Here is an 18,224-nt window from a genome sequence, read left to right as displayed (position 1 = left end):
GAATAAGGGCTGGATTTGGAGGAGGTGAGCTAAAAGAAATGCTAAGCAGAGATTGAATCCTCTCTCAATTCTTGTTTTTGTTAAGTTTGGTCTTTGAGTTTTCTTTTCTGGATCTGGAGGGTTTACTTAGAGGAGCTGTTCTATGTCAAACGAAATCCCAGCTTCCTTAGTTCAACTATTCTTGTCTTAAAGGATCACAATGTTCATTGTTCAATATAAGTATATATCATCAGGGCAGGAATGTGACTTGATGAATTATGTAGACTTAATTCTGATACTATATCTTTTTCATTATAAATTACCAGGATCTATCACGCCAGACGGTATAGTAAATAGCACATATACCTGGAGTCAGGAAGACCTGAGTTTAAATCCCTCCTTAGACACTTATAAGCTGTCTGACTCTGGACAACTCACTTTATCTCTTCCTGATTCAGTTTTTTCATTGATAACATGTGGATACTACTTTAACATTTTTTTAAAACCTTTATCCTCTGCCTTAGAATTAATAGGGTGGGGACGGGAGGTCCTAAGTTCAAGTCTGGCCTCAGACACTTCCCAGTTATGTGACCCTGAGCAAGTCACTTAACCCCCATTGCCTAGCCCTTACCACTCTTCTGCCTTGGAACCAATTAATAGTGATGCAATGTAAATACACAGTATTGATTCTAAGATGGAAGGTAAGGATTTAAAAAAAAAAAAAGAATTAATAGGGTGTGTGGATTCCAAGGCAGAAGAGCAGTAAGGGGTTTAAAACTGACTTGCCCAGGGTCATATAACTAGGAAGAGTCTTGAGGCCAAATTTGAACCCAAGACCTTTAGGCCTGACTCTCAATCCATTGAGCCACTTTGCTTTTGTTAAAAGGATGAGATGAGATGATATTTTGTAAAGTGTTTTTCAAAATGAAATAATATTTGTAAAGAATTTTGCAAATTGCAAAATGGCATGTAAATGTTGGCCTGATTTTTCCATCTTACTCCTCCATTATCCAATCAGTTGCTAGCTGACAAGTAAGGTGCATGAGAAGAGAGAAAAAAATTGGACCAACATTTATATGCCACTTTGCAGTTTGCAAAATTGCCTTTTCTCTACTCAAAAGGCCACAGCTATGGTTCTTCTGTTACCTGAATAACTTCTGAAAAGCTCCTCATTGTTCTTGCCTCCAGGCTTTCCCCTCTACCATCTATTCTCCACAAAGCTACCAATTAGTATTCCTGAAGTGTAGGACTCACCTAGCTACTCTCGGTTGCCTATACGATGCAATTCAGACTATTGTGATTGGTTTTTAAAGCCTTCACAGTTCAACTTTACTCATCTACCATTCAGAGCTTATTGTAAATGTCATGCTTAGTTAGTCCCTAAAAAGGAAATTGTTTCATCTTCTATCTGTGTCTTTACTTATGCCATCCCTTTTGTGAGAAATGTGTAGTCCCTTCTCACTGCTACCTAGTAGAATGCTTGCATTCCCTTAAGACATAGTGAAAGTGCTACTTACCTTGCCCACTAGAGACCTGACTCCCTACCCCCTATTTACTTCTCTAGATCTAGTGTGTTCCTATTTTTTATTCCAATAGGCCATAAGCTCTTTGAGGACAGGTACAGATCCCTTTTTGTCGTTATATTCTTTTCACTTAGTTGAATTCCTAATTAAATTTTTTAGAGCAGGTGTTTACTAAATGCTTTCTGATTGAGTGAGTGAATGACTGTCTAAAATTTGATATTGTGCCCCTGTTAGGACAAGGAAAGGAGGAGCTCTAATTTCATATTAAATCTTGGAAATTATTCTTATAGGTGGGAGTTATAGATTTTTCAATGTATCTCAAGGATGGGAACAGCACTAAAGGCAATGAAGGGTAAGTTACCATCTTTTGGGGAGCCACAATAAAGGTATGGTTGATCAAATTCAAAATGGTGTGCAAGGGGAGGGCAGCCATGGCAGAAATCTTATTAAAAGGGCTTTTTTTACTTAGTGTAGAGTCTTTTAAAATTTTGTGTTCTCCAGGGCACTCTAAGAAATTATTGAGGACCTGTCACCCCAGATATCTTTTGATATTCATCACATTAGAAATGAAAATATCTTAGGATTATTATGAAAATAATTTTTGACCCTTAGGAGTCCTTGAACAGGTCTGGAGTCCACATGTCCTTTGGGCTTTCAAGATAAAAATTCAAATTGGCAGTGAAAAAACAATTCAGTTAAAGAATCAGAGACTATTTCCCTCATACCAAACAAAAACCCACATTGTTCAAGTTTTTCAAACTGCATAAAGATTTTGTGAATTGTGGGCATTCCCTTTGTAGAAACTCCCTTTAATCAGTATAGAATTTTTCAATAATTAGCTGTATGTATCAGCCACTATGTATTAGTGATGGGCCTTGAACCCAGGTCTTGACACTGACTATGCTAAGTTATCTAGGCAAGATACCAGGCTGCCTTACTTCCTGGACCTCTGAGGGGATTGCATTCAGGTACCTAGCTCCTGTTTTGGGAGCTGTTTCTGTGTCATAATCCTCATTTCTGGTTTTGTGAAGAGGAGGGAGGGCAATTGTCACACTTGTATAAATTGTTAGATAATTTTCATTTCTTTCTTTCCCAGAGATGGCCAGATTACTGCTATACTGGATCAGAAGAACTATGTAGAAGAACTCAACAGACATTTGAAGTAAATTATGCATAAATATTATTACCTTAACCTAAATTTTAATGGCTGGAAGGGAACAGAGGGAAAGGAAAGCTCATTGGCTGAAACATACCAGAGATGGGAAGTGCTCCATTTAAAGATGCTTCAGCCAAAAGCATCTCTCAATTATTGATAACCTCCACAAAGGACTCTCGATTTAAATGTAATTTCAGCAGTACCTATAATAGACCCCAACTTAGCCTAGTTTGAGTCTCCCCCCCCCCCAATGGCATAATATCACAAAAGAATTAAGTGCTTTTTATAAACAAGTTGATTTAATTACCAAGCATTTATTAAATACCTACTGTGTCCCAGGACCCATGTTAAGCACTGGGGATGCCCCCCAAAAGAGGCAAAAAACATAGTTTTTATTTTCAAGAAGTTCCCATCTAAAGAGAGAGACGCAATGTAAATTTTGTACCCACGTTGTAAATGGAAGGTTTTAAAGGGAGAGTATTAGCCCAGTAGGGACCCAGAAAGACCTTTTTTTTTTTCAAGATGTAGTCTTGAAGTAGGCGAAGGAGTCCTAAAGGCAGATAGGAGGGAGAGGGTTTTAGGGATGAGAGATAGACCATGAAAAGACATATTAGAAAGACCTCTGAAGCCCTTTCCAGCTCTAAATCTTGAATGCCATGATTCTTCAGGTTTAAAACTGAGTTTCTGAACCTCAAGATAGTTCTGTAGCTCTCCCCTTTTGTCCCCAATCTTCCAGTACAGATTAAAGCCTACCCACCAGTCGCAAACCACCAAGGGGTTTGGGGTCTGTTGTGGATTCATGGTGCCCCATTCCACTTTAGTCCAGCGGACCTCCCATCTCTACAGGTCTCCTCAAGAATAATCTTAAGCCGTTAAGCTCTTTAAATATTGGCTTCCCAGGAACACGTCACCCTGCATTATACCCGTTTAGTTCCCAAGTCTTCCTGTTTCTGCCTTCAGCATGTCTCTCACCTTCGTCCTCATTTTCTGCCCATTCACCCAGCTGACACCCTACTTCAGACCCTCGTCGTTGCCTGCCTAGAATATTCCAAAAACCTTCTTATTGTTCTCTCTGCCTTGAGTATCCCTTCTATTGCAGTTTGTCCTCTACAAAGCAGCCAAACTGATTTTCCAAACACACGAGTCTGAGCATGGCACTCAGTAACCTCCCAAAGGCTCAGGTAGAGACTCTTTGGCCTTTCACTCCCAGCACCGCCTGACTTCAGTCTGCCGTTTCAGCCTCCTTATGGAGATGCTACTATGTACGTGGCCCAGACCAACTCTGTTGATTGCTGTGTCTCAAGCTCTAGCCCCTTTCCCGCCATGGCAAGGGTTGTCCATCCCGTGCATGGAATTTGGAGGTTTGCCAAGGCTCACTCAGCTGATCTCTTTCCTCACTTTGGCCTCCTAGAATCCTTAGACTCCTCTAAAAAAAAGTGTGGTAAGGACTAGGCAGTGGGGGATTCAGTGATTTGCCTACAGTCACACAGCCAGGGAGCATCTTAAGGCCAGGTTTGAGCCTAGGACCCTCATCACTAGGCCTCGCTTTCAATCCATTACGCCATCTATCTGCCCCTTCCATTGACTAAAACAGGTCTAGACGCTAAACAAAGCCCAAGCACTGCCCTTTCTCCATGAAACTTTTCCTGCCTCCCTTTCCCCAAGGTGCTAGTGCTTTTCCCTCCCAAATTTAGTGTGTGTTTACGTAATTTTCAAAGCTTTATCTGAACATATTTATCGATGCATGTACGATCTAGCCCCTTTGAAGGACCTGTTTTAAATTTTTTACCTTGACATCCTCAGTGCCTGGCACATGGTAGGCATTGAATAAATGCTTGTCAAGATCATCTCCTTTTTAGAACTGTCAGATGGAACTGGGTGTCCCTGACGTGGTTTTGCCCCAACTTTAGGTTTGTCAAATCAATGAATGTGTAGCTTACCTGGTGTTTGGGGGGGGATATTATTATTACATCATCAGCATTATTATTATTTTAAAGGTGTATGATTTAAGCAGTTGACGGAGGGAGAGAAGGGCCTTTTCTTTCTGTGGGTCAGTCAATAGTTTATTCTCTGAGGCGGCAGCTGGGCGGCTCAGTGGATTGAGAGCCAGGCCTAGAGACGGGAGGTCCTAGGTTCAAATCTGGCCTCAGACACTTCCCAGCTGTGTGACCCTGGACAAGTCACTTCACCCCCATTGCCTGGCCCTTACCACTCTTCTGCTTTGGAACCAATACACAGTATTGATTCCAAGATGGAAGGGAAGGCTTTAAAAAAAATAGTTTTTTCTCTGGGGATGAATACACACTGTCTACTGTTAGGGCAATCACTTTGCCTCTTTGTCCTTTGCAGTCCTCCATCTTTACTTATGGATGATAGTAACCATCCGGTCCATCAGTCTCACCTTTAGTGTTCTCATGGGTATAAACCATCAATCCTTGAAACTATGTAAAACTCTAGGTGGGCACCATTAGTGCTAAATACAAACTCAGTATCATATGCTGAATGGAGCGAGTAATCGGATCTTTTCAGGGGGGTTTGTAAAAGAGCACGTTGCATGTATGTGTGAAAAGCTAACAAGTGGCCCTTGTGGGGCTATAGCAGGATGGATGACCGGGGAGTGGGATGTGGTGGGGAGGAGGGGGAGGAAAGGGACAGAGACCCAGAGGGATCCCACAGGAGCAGATATCACAGTCATCAGTTAAGAGTCTCCTAATGAAGCTTCATTGCATCCCCTACTAAATTTGATTCTCTTTGAGGCTCAGAACCTTCAGCTTAAAAAGGCATACGCCTCATCATCTCATCTGCTGAATTTCTGTTGAATGAAGGGACAACAATTTGCTAAATTAGACTCAGGACCTATTTTTCAACTTTCATTATATCCCAATATTGAGTGACTTGGATCTTCACGAGAATTTCTTCCAGAATGTTATCATTAAAGACAAATTTTTCACTCATAATTATTACTCATTTTAGTTCAAACTAAGAGATGATTATAGTTATTAGTGGGAAATGTAAGCATAATATTTACTAATGGGCTGGTTGTTCTGTAATACATTTATATGGAATATTTAGATTCAGTGTTGAATGATCCATGCATAAAGTCTTACTTGCTGGTTTATGATGGCTATTGTTCAAGTAAATACCATTCATGTGGGCTTTCTTTTTTTTGTTTGTTTGTTTGTCAGTGCAACAGTAAACAATCTTCAGGCCAAAGTGGATGCTTTAGAAAAGTCTAACACTAAATTGACCGAGGAGGTAGGTGTTTGGGGGCGTTTTGGGGGTGGTTGGGTTCAAGCCTTTCTTGGCTTTCGCTGCCCTCAGTGTATGGTGATTTCTCTCATCCAAGTTAGATGACTCTTCTTCTGTCAAGAATTTGGAGTTTGTGGAACTTGGAAGGAACACTGGTCCTTAAAGACCCCATTGGGTCTTAATTTTTCAGGCTAAAAATGTCTTCCTGGACTGTAGATGGAGCAGATAATAGTTCTGGGCAGAGTGGCTGGTCAAGTTGAGGAGATGGCTAATTGGATTTGTGTTCATGCCAAGGAGAGGCACTGGCCATTTATTTTTATTTTCATGCAGGGGTGATCTAACGCCATTTACGCTGAATTTATGTTGACTTTTGGTCAGACTAGTGTAATAATAAGAGTAATTGCCATTGAACTTTAGAAGTTTTTTCTTATTACTTAATTGTTAACCCCATCAACCCAGGAAAGAAAACCATTTAGGCTTCTCTTAACCATGCCACATTAGACACTTCTGAGATAAATGATCCTAAGCAAGTTATTTGAACCTCTCTGAAGCCTCATCTGGAGTTTGGGGGTAATTAAAATACTGACTTCATATTTCTTGTGGGGATCCATTGAGATAGTGTACATGAAGTGCTTTGCAACCTTAGCTAGCTAAATAAGATCTCTTTGTTGACCTAGCTTAGAGCTGCCCAGTGAGATTAGGGAAGGGTATTCAAGAGGGTTAACTTGAACCATGCCCATGTTGTTCACCAGACTTGACAGTCTTGCAGGTACCATCTTCTTTTCTGTACAAATAGCAGTACTCAGAGAAATAATGTAACTGTGAACTAAAGGGAGAAAATCAACAAAAAACTTGGGTGCTAGGTTTTGTGGGTGCTTTTATGTAGAGGAAGAAATTAAAAGTACTTTCCAAGCCTGGTATTGGTTTTAAGGCAGAAGAATGGTAAGACCTAGGCAAATGGGGTTAAGTAGTATATAAACAGAGTAAAAAAATTTTAAAATTAAAAAAAATGCCTAAGATCATGCAAAAGTATCTGAAGCCAAATTTGAACCCAGATTCTCCCAAATCCAAGCCTTGGCATTCTATCCACTGTGCTACCTAGCTGCCCCTTGATCTTCATTTTGAAAACTGAGTCAAGCATTTGGCCAGACCCATGCTTGACTGGTTCCATTGAGTATTGGGAAACCCATATTTCAAATGCCAAGTTCCCGGCTCCTTGGCTTAATATTATGGAAATTGTCTGATGAAATATGAAAGTGTTTTGAGTGCTGGATTTCCTCATTAGGACCTTGTGATTTGTTGGGGAAGAAGGAGAGGAAATAGATTCAGGACAAAAACTCATCCAAGGTCACTGGAAATGATACATCTACTGTGTGCAGTTTTTTACTTCCTTAATACGAGAAGAAAATAGCATGGCTGGCAGGGTTTTTTTTAACTTGGTTTCTTAAAACTTTCTAAACAAATAACAAACTAGCATATAATAAACATTACAAGTTGGATTTGTTCTTCTGAAGAGGAAAAACTAAAGTGGAAAGCAATTTATTTTAAATTAAACTCATTTTAAGAACTTAAACTTTTTAAAAAAATTTGTAGACAATATATAAGAATAAACATACAAACAGCAAGAAGGAAAACCTTCCCCAACTCTCTTCTCCCCCTCCTGCCTTAAGTAAAGCAGAAGCAAAAGAATCTGGCAAGCCAGGAAGTTTCATCTTGCCCTTTAGGCCAGTTGCAGACTGTTAAGCCTTTAGCTTGATTTTCCTCTCTAAAAGAACTTAAATTAACTGGAGGCTTGTGCCTTAGAAACTCTGAGTGAGAAGCTTCTGTTGCATAGACTCCAGGAGATTCAAGTTATGCTCATCACAGCATCCAAACCCAGCTAGTGAGTGTTTTCTCTATTCTTCCATCACTGAATCACCTCTAGACTGGTGATGGTATTATCTTATGAAATGTTCTTTTAAGTCCTGAGGGCCATACAGTGGCATAGGAAGGCCAAAAACTACTGGCTCTGTTTATCTGGGAGAGCAAACTGGAATCATCAAGGAATGCCTAAATGGTGTCCTTCCACTGTATTGTGAGGAAAAGGCAATTGTTTTCCAATAAATATATACTTTTCAAATAATCAGGGCAGCTACCAAGAAGTCTACGGAATAGAATTAGCAGAGGAGAGGTCTTTGGGAGAATGAGAAAAAAATGGTGTTGGTGATTCTGAGGGGTCTGGGCTTGTGGGGGAACTTGATTTGGCAGAGGAAAATTAGAAGAACCATCTCCCAGTGCAGGTACTGGTCTAGATGGCACATCTGGGTCTTATGACAGAGGGATGAAGGAGGAGCAAAATCAAGGTGTGATGAGCTAGGATTTATTAAATCTTTTTTTTTTTTAATTCTTCCATTCTGTCTTAGTGTCAGTTAACCAAGTTGTAAGGTCTGCGTAGTTGCATTAAAGTGACTTGCCCAGGATCACACAGCTCAAGTGTCTAAGGCCAGATTAGAACCCAGATCCTCCTGACTCCAGGCCTGGCACTGTGTCCATTGGGCTACCTAGTTATCCTGATTCATTGTCTTTTTTTTTTAAACCCTTACTTTCTTGCATATTGACTCCAAGACAGAAGAGTGGTAAGGGCTAGGCAATGAGGGTCAAGTGACTTGCCCAGGGTCACACAGCTGGAAAGTGTCAGAGGCCAGATTTGAACCTAGGACCTCCTGTCTTTAGACCTGACTCTCACTCCACTGAGCCACCCAGCTGCCCCTTTAAAAACATTTTTAAGACTCCTGGAAGAGTTTCTTCATTTGCTTTGCTTCATTTCTCTCACCTCACTCGCCATTTGGACACCTCCCAGACTGCTTTCCCTCATCCAGATCCACTGCATCCTAGTAATAGCCTAGATACAAGGGTTTCCTTAAACCGCTCTGGAGATTGACTGAGGAAACACTCTCTCCATTTTCCCTTTCCCTTTTCACTGGTAGCCCTTGTTTCCCATTCCCTTCATTGACAAAGGGGTCTTCTCAGCCCTTCGAATGAGATATTTGGGAAGCCCTTAGCTCAGGGATAGTGCTTAGTAAGGGCTTATTCTTTCCTCCCTCCTTCCTTTACCCAGAGAACAGGCAGTGCTCCCTACCCACAGCTGCCCACCGCTGCCGAGAAAAGGAGTTGACTCTGCCCTCTTGGATGGCGGGCACAATAGTGCTCTTGTTTGTTTCCCTAATTGGTCACATGATCTCAGAGCCTCAGCCTTGGCCAAAGACAGGTATCGGATTGGGGGATCTCTGATGGACCTTCTAGCTCTAAATCTGGGATGCTCTATGTTGGGATACAAATTATAAAGACTATTCATGTCAACTTTCCATAGACATCATCTCAGTTGCAATAAGCCTTCTTTGTAGGCATACAGTCTCGAGGATTTCTGGGAAATTCTTCCTAGAAAAGTCAGAAACCATGATTTTTTTAGAAAATTCCTCTATCCAATGAGAAAAATTGCTTATTATGCCTATGTATTTTAAGTATCCAAGATGTATGTAGACCCAAGTCCCAAATTATAAACTTATTTGCAATGAAATCAAGTGTTCATATTGGTTTTTCTCTTTTTTTATTATTACTATTATTTTTAGAGCCCTTACTTTTTGTTATAGTGACATCTACTATAGAAGAGCAAGGGCCAGGCAACTGGAGTTATGTGACTTGCCCAGGGTCACACATCTAAGAAGTGTCTGAGGCCAGATTTGAATCCAGGACCTCCCACCTCCCAGCCTGGGACTCTTTCCTCTGTGCCTCCTAGCTGTCCCTTATGTTTCTCTCTTTAGATGATTCCATTTTGTTTAATATGAACACATCTTAACATTCTTTTACAAAAAGCTTGAAGCCCTGATTTCTGATATTCTTACTTTTTGCATTTCAATTAAATTAAATAATTTTAAAATTTAAATTTCAACCTTTTTTTAAAGTAATTTTATTCCTCTCCTTTTTCTGGTTATTGCTTTTTAAAAAGAAACAAACATCTTCAGGCTGCCTAGGCAGCATTTTTGTTCAGTTGTTTGCTAACTCTCCACTAAGAGGAAGGTGTTTCAGCCATTCTTTGGAATATCAATCATTGTAGTTAAGCTGAGTTCAGCAACTTTTTTTTCTTGTTTTTGTTTACATTATTATAAAGTATGTAAAGTGACACATTTCTGTCACTGACCTCCTTAAGTTATATTCTTAGTTGTGGAATTACTAGGTAATTTTTCCTTCCCCCCTCCCCCACTAAATGTTTGAACTAGTTCATAGACTCTTCTTCCACCTCCATCGTTGACTATTTTTGCCTTAAAAAAAAAGTCTATTTGATGGCTATGAGTGAGATAGTACAGTTTAGAAAGAGGCAGCCAGACGGCTCAGTGAATAGAGCATCAGGCTTGGAGGTGGGAGGTCCTGGGTTTAAATCTGGCCTCAAATACTTTCTGGCTGTGTAACTTTGGGAGTCACTTAACCCCAAGTGCCTAACCCTTGGTGCCCTTCTGTCTTAGAACTGATCTTAAGATAGAAGGTAAAGGATTTAAAAATGCAAGAAAGGGCTTGAGATTTGGAGTCAAAGGATCCAAGTTCCAATTCCCTCTCTACCATATGCTTCCTTTGTGACCTTGTATTATTAGTTCCTCGACTTCCCTGGACTTTAGTTTCCTATTGTGGCCTGAGTGATCTCTGATGACCCTCCCATCTCTAAATCTATGATCCCTATAAGGTTGGAGTGTGTGTGTGTGTGTGTGTGTGTTATGACTCTTGATAGTTTGGATTTCTTCTAAGAAACCTCTTTGTACCCTTGGACTGCTTATCTCTTGGGAATGGCTCTTGTATATATTTTTCCTCTTTAGATCTTGGATAGCAAATTTTCATAGAAAAAGCTTTTTTCTTCTTATTTTGATGCCTTTATTTTCTTTGGTTAAGTCCTTTAAATTTGAGGTTTCCTTTATATTTTGTTTATTATTAATTCTTCTCCCAACCCTATTTGTGAAAGCTGTGTCCTTCTATTCTTCTTTGAATTGTTTATATAATATTTTACCCTGAGGTGGCCTTTTCATTTGGAGATTATTGTACTATGTAGTGTAAGATGCTAGTCTAAACCTATTTGCTTCCAAATTTCTTTGCAGATTTCTTGGGAGTTCTTTTCAACTAGAAGTGCTTTGCTACTTTGGACACCTAGGTGGCACAGTGGCTAAAGTGCTGGGCTTCAGCCTCAGACACTTATTAGCAGTGTGACCCTGGGCAAGTTACTTAACCTTGTTTGCCTCAATTTCATCATCTGTAAAATAAGCTGGTGAAGGAAATGGCAAACCAGTCTAGTATCTTAGCAAAGAAAACTCCTAAAGAGGTCATTTAGAGTCAGATACAACAGAAAAACGACTCAACAACAAAATTTCTCTTACTAGTTTAAATGATTGAAATAGTTTGTGTGTTGGTTATTAATAGTTTGAGTTTCTTATTGATAATTTCTCTGATAATTTGAATTTCTTTTATTTGTTTCTAGACCTTGCTTATTTACCTTGTCGGTTTCATTGATTTGTTTTTCTAGTTTATTTTTTTAATCTGATACCAGATAGCTCTCATAGATACTGTTTAATTTTTAAATTTTCTGTAAGACAATGTTAGATCCCTTTCATTCCTCCTTGTCATTTTCCTGGAGATTCCAGATGCTTCTTTTAAAATACATATTCTAATAACTTATTAAGAACTTCTGATGGAGTTGAAAATAGTTTTCTCACCTTTTCTATAGTGAACAAATTACCTCTCTTCATCATGTCATCCTTTTCCCACTTGTGCTTCTTAGACATTGTTAACACATTTGTCATAAAAGCTTTGTTTTTTATTTTAAGTGGAACTAAGAATAGCACTTAGCTTTTGTTAAATACATACTATGTGGCAAACGTGGCCATCACTTCAAAGGGAAGCAAATTAAGCCAACAGCAGGAAACATGGCTTCTAACTGGTAAGTCATTATTAGATCATAGAGTTTTTGTAGGAAGTGACACATAATTGATATGAGTTGTGAGCAGAAAATTAAACCTAAAGAATATCTTGAATGTAGCCTAATTCCAAACTCCAGAAGTCTTATCAAGGGTAAATGGGTAATATATCACACTTGATGGGATTTGGAGCCCCAGCCAACATATTCTATATTCCACCAAACAATTGTTGGATTTCATTTACAGCTTGCAGTTGCCAACAACAGGATTATCACTCTGCAAGAAGAAATGGAACGCGTCAAAGAGGAAAGTTCCTATATTTTGGAATCAAATAGAAAAGTGAGTAGTACTGTGGTTCCTGTTAAATGTATATTGGTCCAGTGCACAGAATACTGGGTCTGGAGACAGGAAGACTTATCTTTTTGAGTTTAAGTCTGGTCTGGCCTCAGACACTTACCGTGTGACCTTGGGCAAGTCACTTAGCCCCGTTTGCTTCAATTTCCTCATCTATAAAATAAGCTGGAAAAGAAAACTGCAAACCACTCCAGCATTTCTGCCAAGAAAAATCCAAATGGGTCATGAAGAGTCAGGCACAACTGAACAACAACTCCCAAGTTGTTCCATCAGAGTCCAAGGACTTCAACATTGCCTGAACTCAAACAATTCAAATATTCTGAGAGGGGAACCATAGACTTGACTAGCCTGCAGAAATGGGGAAGGGGCAGTGGTCAACAGTACAAAAAAAAGTCAACAAACCCTGCCCTAACATTTAGTCTCACTTATGTGAATGTGATCTTTGCTGTTGGTAGAATGGTAGCCCTAGTCTGCATGCGTGGATTATTTCTCTTTAAGGTTCTGAACACTTGCTGTTTTTTTAGTGCCTACTGGTTTGTTTGTTTATTTATTTATTTATTTTGTTCCAAGGTCACCAAGCAAGACAGAACTGCAGATGGGCAGGCCCTGAGTGAAGCTAGAAAACATCTAAAAGAAGAAACACAATTGCGACTGGTAAACCAAATTTAACTGCAAGACCTTGGCATGTCTGACAGCTTTACCCAGAGTCCTCTTAGATGGGCATAAACCCAGGATGTCATCCATGCATCCTCATTTTAGACTTTTGCCCTTTTCTGCTTCAGTATAAAAATGGAGAGGAAAATAGGCCTGTAATATACATTAATATATCTACTAGCATCTTTATTAGCATATATAAATATCACATAGGCAAATATTTGTACTCAGATAATATGCGACATATGCTTTATCACATATACCCATACATTTCATTATAATTAATTTCCTTGGTAATCTTGTGTATTTTATTTTTTATATTTAAAAACATTATGAGAAGGGACCCAATGGCTTCACCAGACTGCCCCAGAGGTTAAGAATCCTTGACCTTTATAGGAAATATTTTATATTTCTCTCAGTAAATACCTGTCTTCTCTCTAGCTATCTCTCTACACATACACACATGTATTCTACAGCACATATAAAACATTTGATACATATATGATAATTTATATGTAAAATGTTATACATATATTTCACATGTGTTTTACACACACACACAGAATTAGGTGGCACAGTGGGTAGAGTACTGAACTTGAGTCAGGAAGACTTAAGTTCAAATCCAGCCTCAAAAAACTTACTGTGTGGCAAGACATTTTTAAAAAATGAAATTAAAATTATATTTTATATAAATTAATATAAACAAATAAAATACATTTCTATCAATAACATTTTATGATATAAATATATTTAAATAAAATATAAAATTACATTTTACAATACAAATATTAACTGTGATAAAAATGAGATTTTTCTTTATCAATAAAATATCTTATAGTTTTCCTATTAAATTTAAAAGAATAATAAGGTAGCATTGGGGTAATAAGGCAGCTACGTGGCACAATGGGTGGATTCATCTTCCCGAGTTCAAATCAAAAGTACTCAAACACTTCCTAGCTGTTTGACCCTGGTCATTTAATGCTATTTGCCTCACTCATCTGTAAAATGAGCTGGAGAGGGAAATGGAAAACTACTCCAGTATCTCTGACAAGAAAATCCCAAATGGAGTCATAGAGAATCGAGCACGGCTCAAAAACAACTCAGCCACAACTTGGGCAATGACACTTAGCCTCCATTTGCCTCAGTTTTCTCATCTGTCATAAAATGTGGATAAAAATAGAACTTACCTCCCAGAGTATTAGGAGAATCAAATGAGATACTAATTATAAAATGCTTAGCATAGCTTTTAAAAATGTTTATTTCATTCTTTCTTATGCATATGTCTGTAAATGTGTATATCTGTATAGAGATACATGCATATATGTTTGTGTGTATACACGGACACATACAAGTTGTCCCAAAAGTCTCGCTACATTTTATAGCTCCTATTAGTTTAATTTACACCAAAAATTTTTGAGGTCCCCTCTGCATGTGTTTCTTCTGGGTGTGTATTTCTCTATGTAGATAGGGATTACAGTGTAGATGTCACAGTTCAATATAGAGACAGAGTGTCTATATACATAGGCAAGAATGGGTACCCAAAGCTGCAAACACCTCCTTCATTTTACTTGCCTCTGAGCCATAGTTGGTGGTGGCTTTTTATTAATCAGAACAACCATTCTTTACTCATTAAGCCAAACTGTTCTCAGACAACATAGCCCTTCATGCAGCAGGCTAAGTTTTTATCATGGATTCATTTGAACTTATCAGATACCTGCTGAGTCCTTATTATCTGCCCCCAAACTAGGATAGAATTCTCACACCATCCTTTTTTTTATGTTCTTTTTTCTATTAAATTTTTTATTTTTAAAATTTTTTCCGTGATTCCATGATTGATATTCTCTCCCTCCCTTTATCCCTCCCCACCTCCCGGTATTGACAAGCAATTCCACTACGTTATACATATACCTTATCACTTGAACCCATTTCCATATTCTTCCTTTTTGTAAAAGATCAATCCTTCAAAGCCAAAACCCCAAATCACATACCCATATTAACAAGTGATAAATCATTTTCACTTTTTCATTTTTCACATCTTCACGTTTTCTTCTGAATTTCTACTCCCACAGTTCTTCCTCAGGATGTGGATACCATTTTTTCTCTTAAATCCCTCAGGGTTGTCCTTGATCATTGCATTGTTGTTAGTAGCAAAATCGATCATTCCATCATTCCACAATGTTACAGTTTCTATGCATAAGGATCTCCTGGTTCTGCTCGTTTCACTCTGCATCAGTTCATGGAGTTCTTTCCAGTTCTTATAGAAATCTATCAATTCATCATTCCTTGTAGCACAATAGTATTCCATCACTATCATATAACCACAATTTGTTCAGCCATTCCCTAACTGAAGGACGTCCCCATGTGTTCTAATTTTCTGCTGCCACAAAATGTTCAGCTCTCAGTATTTGGGTACTAACAGATCTTTGTCCAGATTTTTTCAGTTTTTGGGATATGAACCCAGTAGTGGTATTGCTAAATAAATCAAAGGGCATGGTTCCAAATTGCCCTCCAGAATGGTCAGAGCAATTCATAACTTCCACCAGCAATGCATTAGTGTCCCAATTTTGCCACATCCCCTCCAACATCTATTATTTTCCTTTACTGTCATATTGGTTAGTCTGCTAAGTGTAAGGTGGTACCTCAGGGTTGTTTTGATTTGCATTTCTGTAATCGAAGGATTTAGAACACTTTTTCATGTGCTTATTGATAGTTTTGATTTTTTCATCTGAAAACTGCCCAGTCATGTCCCATTTGTCAATTGGTGAATGCCAATTTCTGGCATTGCGATTGGTGAATTGATTTCTTATAAATTTGACTTAGTTCTTTGTATAGTTGAGAAATTAGACCTTTGTCAGAGAAATTTGTTATAAAAATTTTTTTCTCAGTTGCTTCCCTTCTAATTTTGGTTGCATTGGTTTTGTTTGCACAAAACTCTTTAATTTAATATAATCAAATTTATTCATTTTACATCTTGTAATGTTCTCTGTCTCTTACTTGATCTTAAATTCTTCCCTTCTCCATAGATCTGACAGGTAGACTATTCCTTGTTCCTCTAATTTACTCGTAATATCACTCTTATGTTTAAGTCATATACCCATTTTGAACTTATCTTGGTACAGGGTATCTCACAACCATCCTTTTCCAAGAATTTCTTATCTAACAAGTGATGGAAGCCAATAGGTGCCAATGACTCCTCATTTAAGCTCTTAGGTGAAAAATGCAGAAATAAAGCCACAGACTTGAATGAAGGACATTTTAGTGACTTTTGATAGGGTAGAGTAATGTAGTTTCTGATGGGGGCCTGAGGAAAGTTTCACAAAGGACATGGTTTTAGAATTAGATCAGAGGAATGAGATGAGCTGCAATAATCTTACTGGCAACACTACCACAAATACAAATTATTTTTAATAATAGGACTTTGGAGCAGTTTGGTAGCAAAGTGCATAGAGTGCAAGCTCTGGAATCAGAAAGACCTGGGTTCAAATTTGACCTCAAACATTTCCTTGGGCAAATCACTTAACTCCAGTTATCTAGCCTTGGATGTTCTTCTGTCATAGAAAAAACAAAAAAAAAGGTCTCCTTTGACCAGATGCCTAACAATTTCTTTGGAGTCCATTTGGTTTTCATAAGATGAATGACTAGTAAAGTTTCTACCCTATAATCTCACACTCATTTTTCAAGGATTTGGTTCTCCTTTTACATATAATAGATCTACTTCTGTTATGACCCTCTTGTTTGTGTTGGGGTTAATGCCTTTTCTTTTTGGGCAGGATGTGGAAAAAGAACTGGAGATGCAGATCAGCATGAGACAGGAGATGGAGTTGGCCATGAAGATGCTGGAGAAGGATGTGTGTGAGAAACAAGATGCTCTTGTCTCTCTGCGGCAGCAGCTTGATGATCTCAGGGCCCTCAAACATGAGCTTTCCTTTAAGCTGCAGGTAAGAGGTCTTGGTCAAAATAGAATTGCCAGTTGTGTGGGAATCTGTTATCTCTAAGAATTGTACCATTTCCTCTTTGTTTTACTTTTTATGATGAGTCATGAAGGAAAACCTAGATTTCCACTATCAAGAAATTTGAATTTAGAAAGTTGAGTAATCATATTTAAAGATCAAAGAGTCCTAGATTGCTCTGAAAAGCTTGTGACTTTGTTTTTAAGCACACATAGGGAAAAGCCCTTCCTAAGCCCATTTCTATTTTTTTGGTGACTCTTTTCCCTTCTTCCTCCACAAAATCTCTCACATTCATCCCTTCTCCCATCCTTCACACAGCCACCACTCTAGGTTCAGGCCCTCATCATCTCTTTGCTAGACTATTATAATTGCTTTAAGTCTTGTCCCACTCTGATCCATCCTCTACACATCTGCCAAACTTTTTTTCTGAAGTATAAATCTGACCATGTAATTCCTCTCCTCTGTAAACTCTAGTGGTACTCCCTGATGCTTCTGGGATTAAATACAGACTCCTCTGATTCTTTTTGACCTGATTCCAGCCTAAAGCCTTATTGTACATGGACAGTGTGAGCCAACTAGTCTGGCCCTCTTGCCATTCCTCATCCACAGAGATTCATTTGTGTCTTTTGCTTGGCTGTCCCCTGTGCCTAGAACGTCTTCTCTCCTCAACCTCTTTATCTAAGATTTCCTGTTCTCTTTCAAGGTTCCAGTCTCACCTTCTAAATAAGGCCTTGCTTGATCCTGCCAGTTGCTTTTCACCATGTATCTCCTCTGTTTAAGTGAACCAACTAACATGCAATAGGCATGTATAATATTAATAGAACCTTTTTTATTGCCTTGGTTTTTCTTTTTAATTTATCTTTTTACATGTCACCTTTATTTCTATATAGAATTCTCCCTCCCCTCCCAACCTTTATCAGAGAGCCATCCTTTGTAATAAAAAAAAAGGCAAGAAAAGCATTTGAGAAAAACTTAACCATTAACAACTTGTATGGTGTTTCACATAGTTTCATCCCTCACCCCTGAAAAATGTGAGGTAGAAATGCATTTTTTTCCTCTTATCTAGGGGCAAGATGGTCATTATAATTTCACTGTTTTTTTTATTCTTTGAATTCATTTGTTGGAATAATCGTGGGTATATCCTGATTCTTCTTTTTCCAGTCTGTATCAGTTAGTAGAAGTCTTCTCATGCTTCTTAGTTTTGTTCTTACAAGTTTTTTATGTTGTAATAATACTCTTATATTTAGCCATTTTTCAGTTAATGTGCATCTTCTTTATTTCCAGTCTCATGCTCCTGGAAAAAAGTGCTTTTATCAATAATTCAGTGTATTTTTGATAGACTATTGACATCTCCCATGGTGAGCTTATCACATTCCTAAGAAGAGACCTGGTTTCTCCTCTTTTAATCATTCAGTCCAAAAGACCT

At 38.5% G+C, this 18,224-nt stretch overlaps 1 protein-coding gene across 28 annotated transcripts in view; it reads left to right on the top strand.

Annotated features, from left to right (window-relative positions):
• RUFY3 (RUN and FYVE domain containing 3) overlaps positions 1–18,224 on the top strand; it is a 138,532-nt gene that overhangs the window by 94,486 nt on the left and 25,822 nt on the right. For all 28 annotated transcript variants that reach the window (XR_008913047.1, XR_008913050.1, XR_008913049.1 and 25 more), the window contains 6 exons: positions 1,793–1,854; positions 2,599–2,664; positions 5,844–5,913; positions 12,087–12,179; positions 12,765–12,848; positions 16,619–16,786. Coding sequence is in view for 24 of the 28 variants with exons in the window: in XM_056803367.1 (XP_056659345.1) it covers positions 1,793–1,854; positions 2,599–2,664; positions 5,844–5,913; positions 12,087–12,179; positions 12,765–12,848; positions 16,619–16,786 (543 nt within the window). In the remaining 4 variants the exon portion in view is untranslated. The remainder of the gene's footprint in view (positions 1–1,792; positions 1,855–2,598; positions 2,665–5,843; positions 5,914–12,086; positions 12,180–12,764; positions 12,849–16,618; positions 16,787–18,224) is intronic.

Source organism: Monodelphis domestica, chromosome 6 (genome assembly GCF_027887165.1).
Source record: "Monodelphis domestica isolate mMonDom1 chromosome 6, mMonDom1.pri, whole genome shotgun sequence".
Classification (NCBI taxonomy): Eukaryota; Metazoa; Chordata; class Mammalia; order Didelphimorphia; family Didelphidae; genus Monodelphis; species Monodelphis domestica.
The sequence above is the reverse complement of the archived record's forward strand: the minus strand, read 5'-3'. Positions and strand labels throughout refer to the sequence as shown.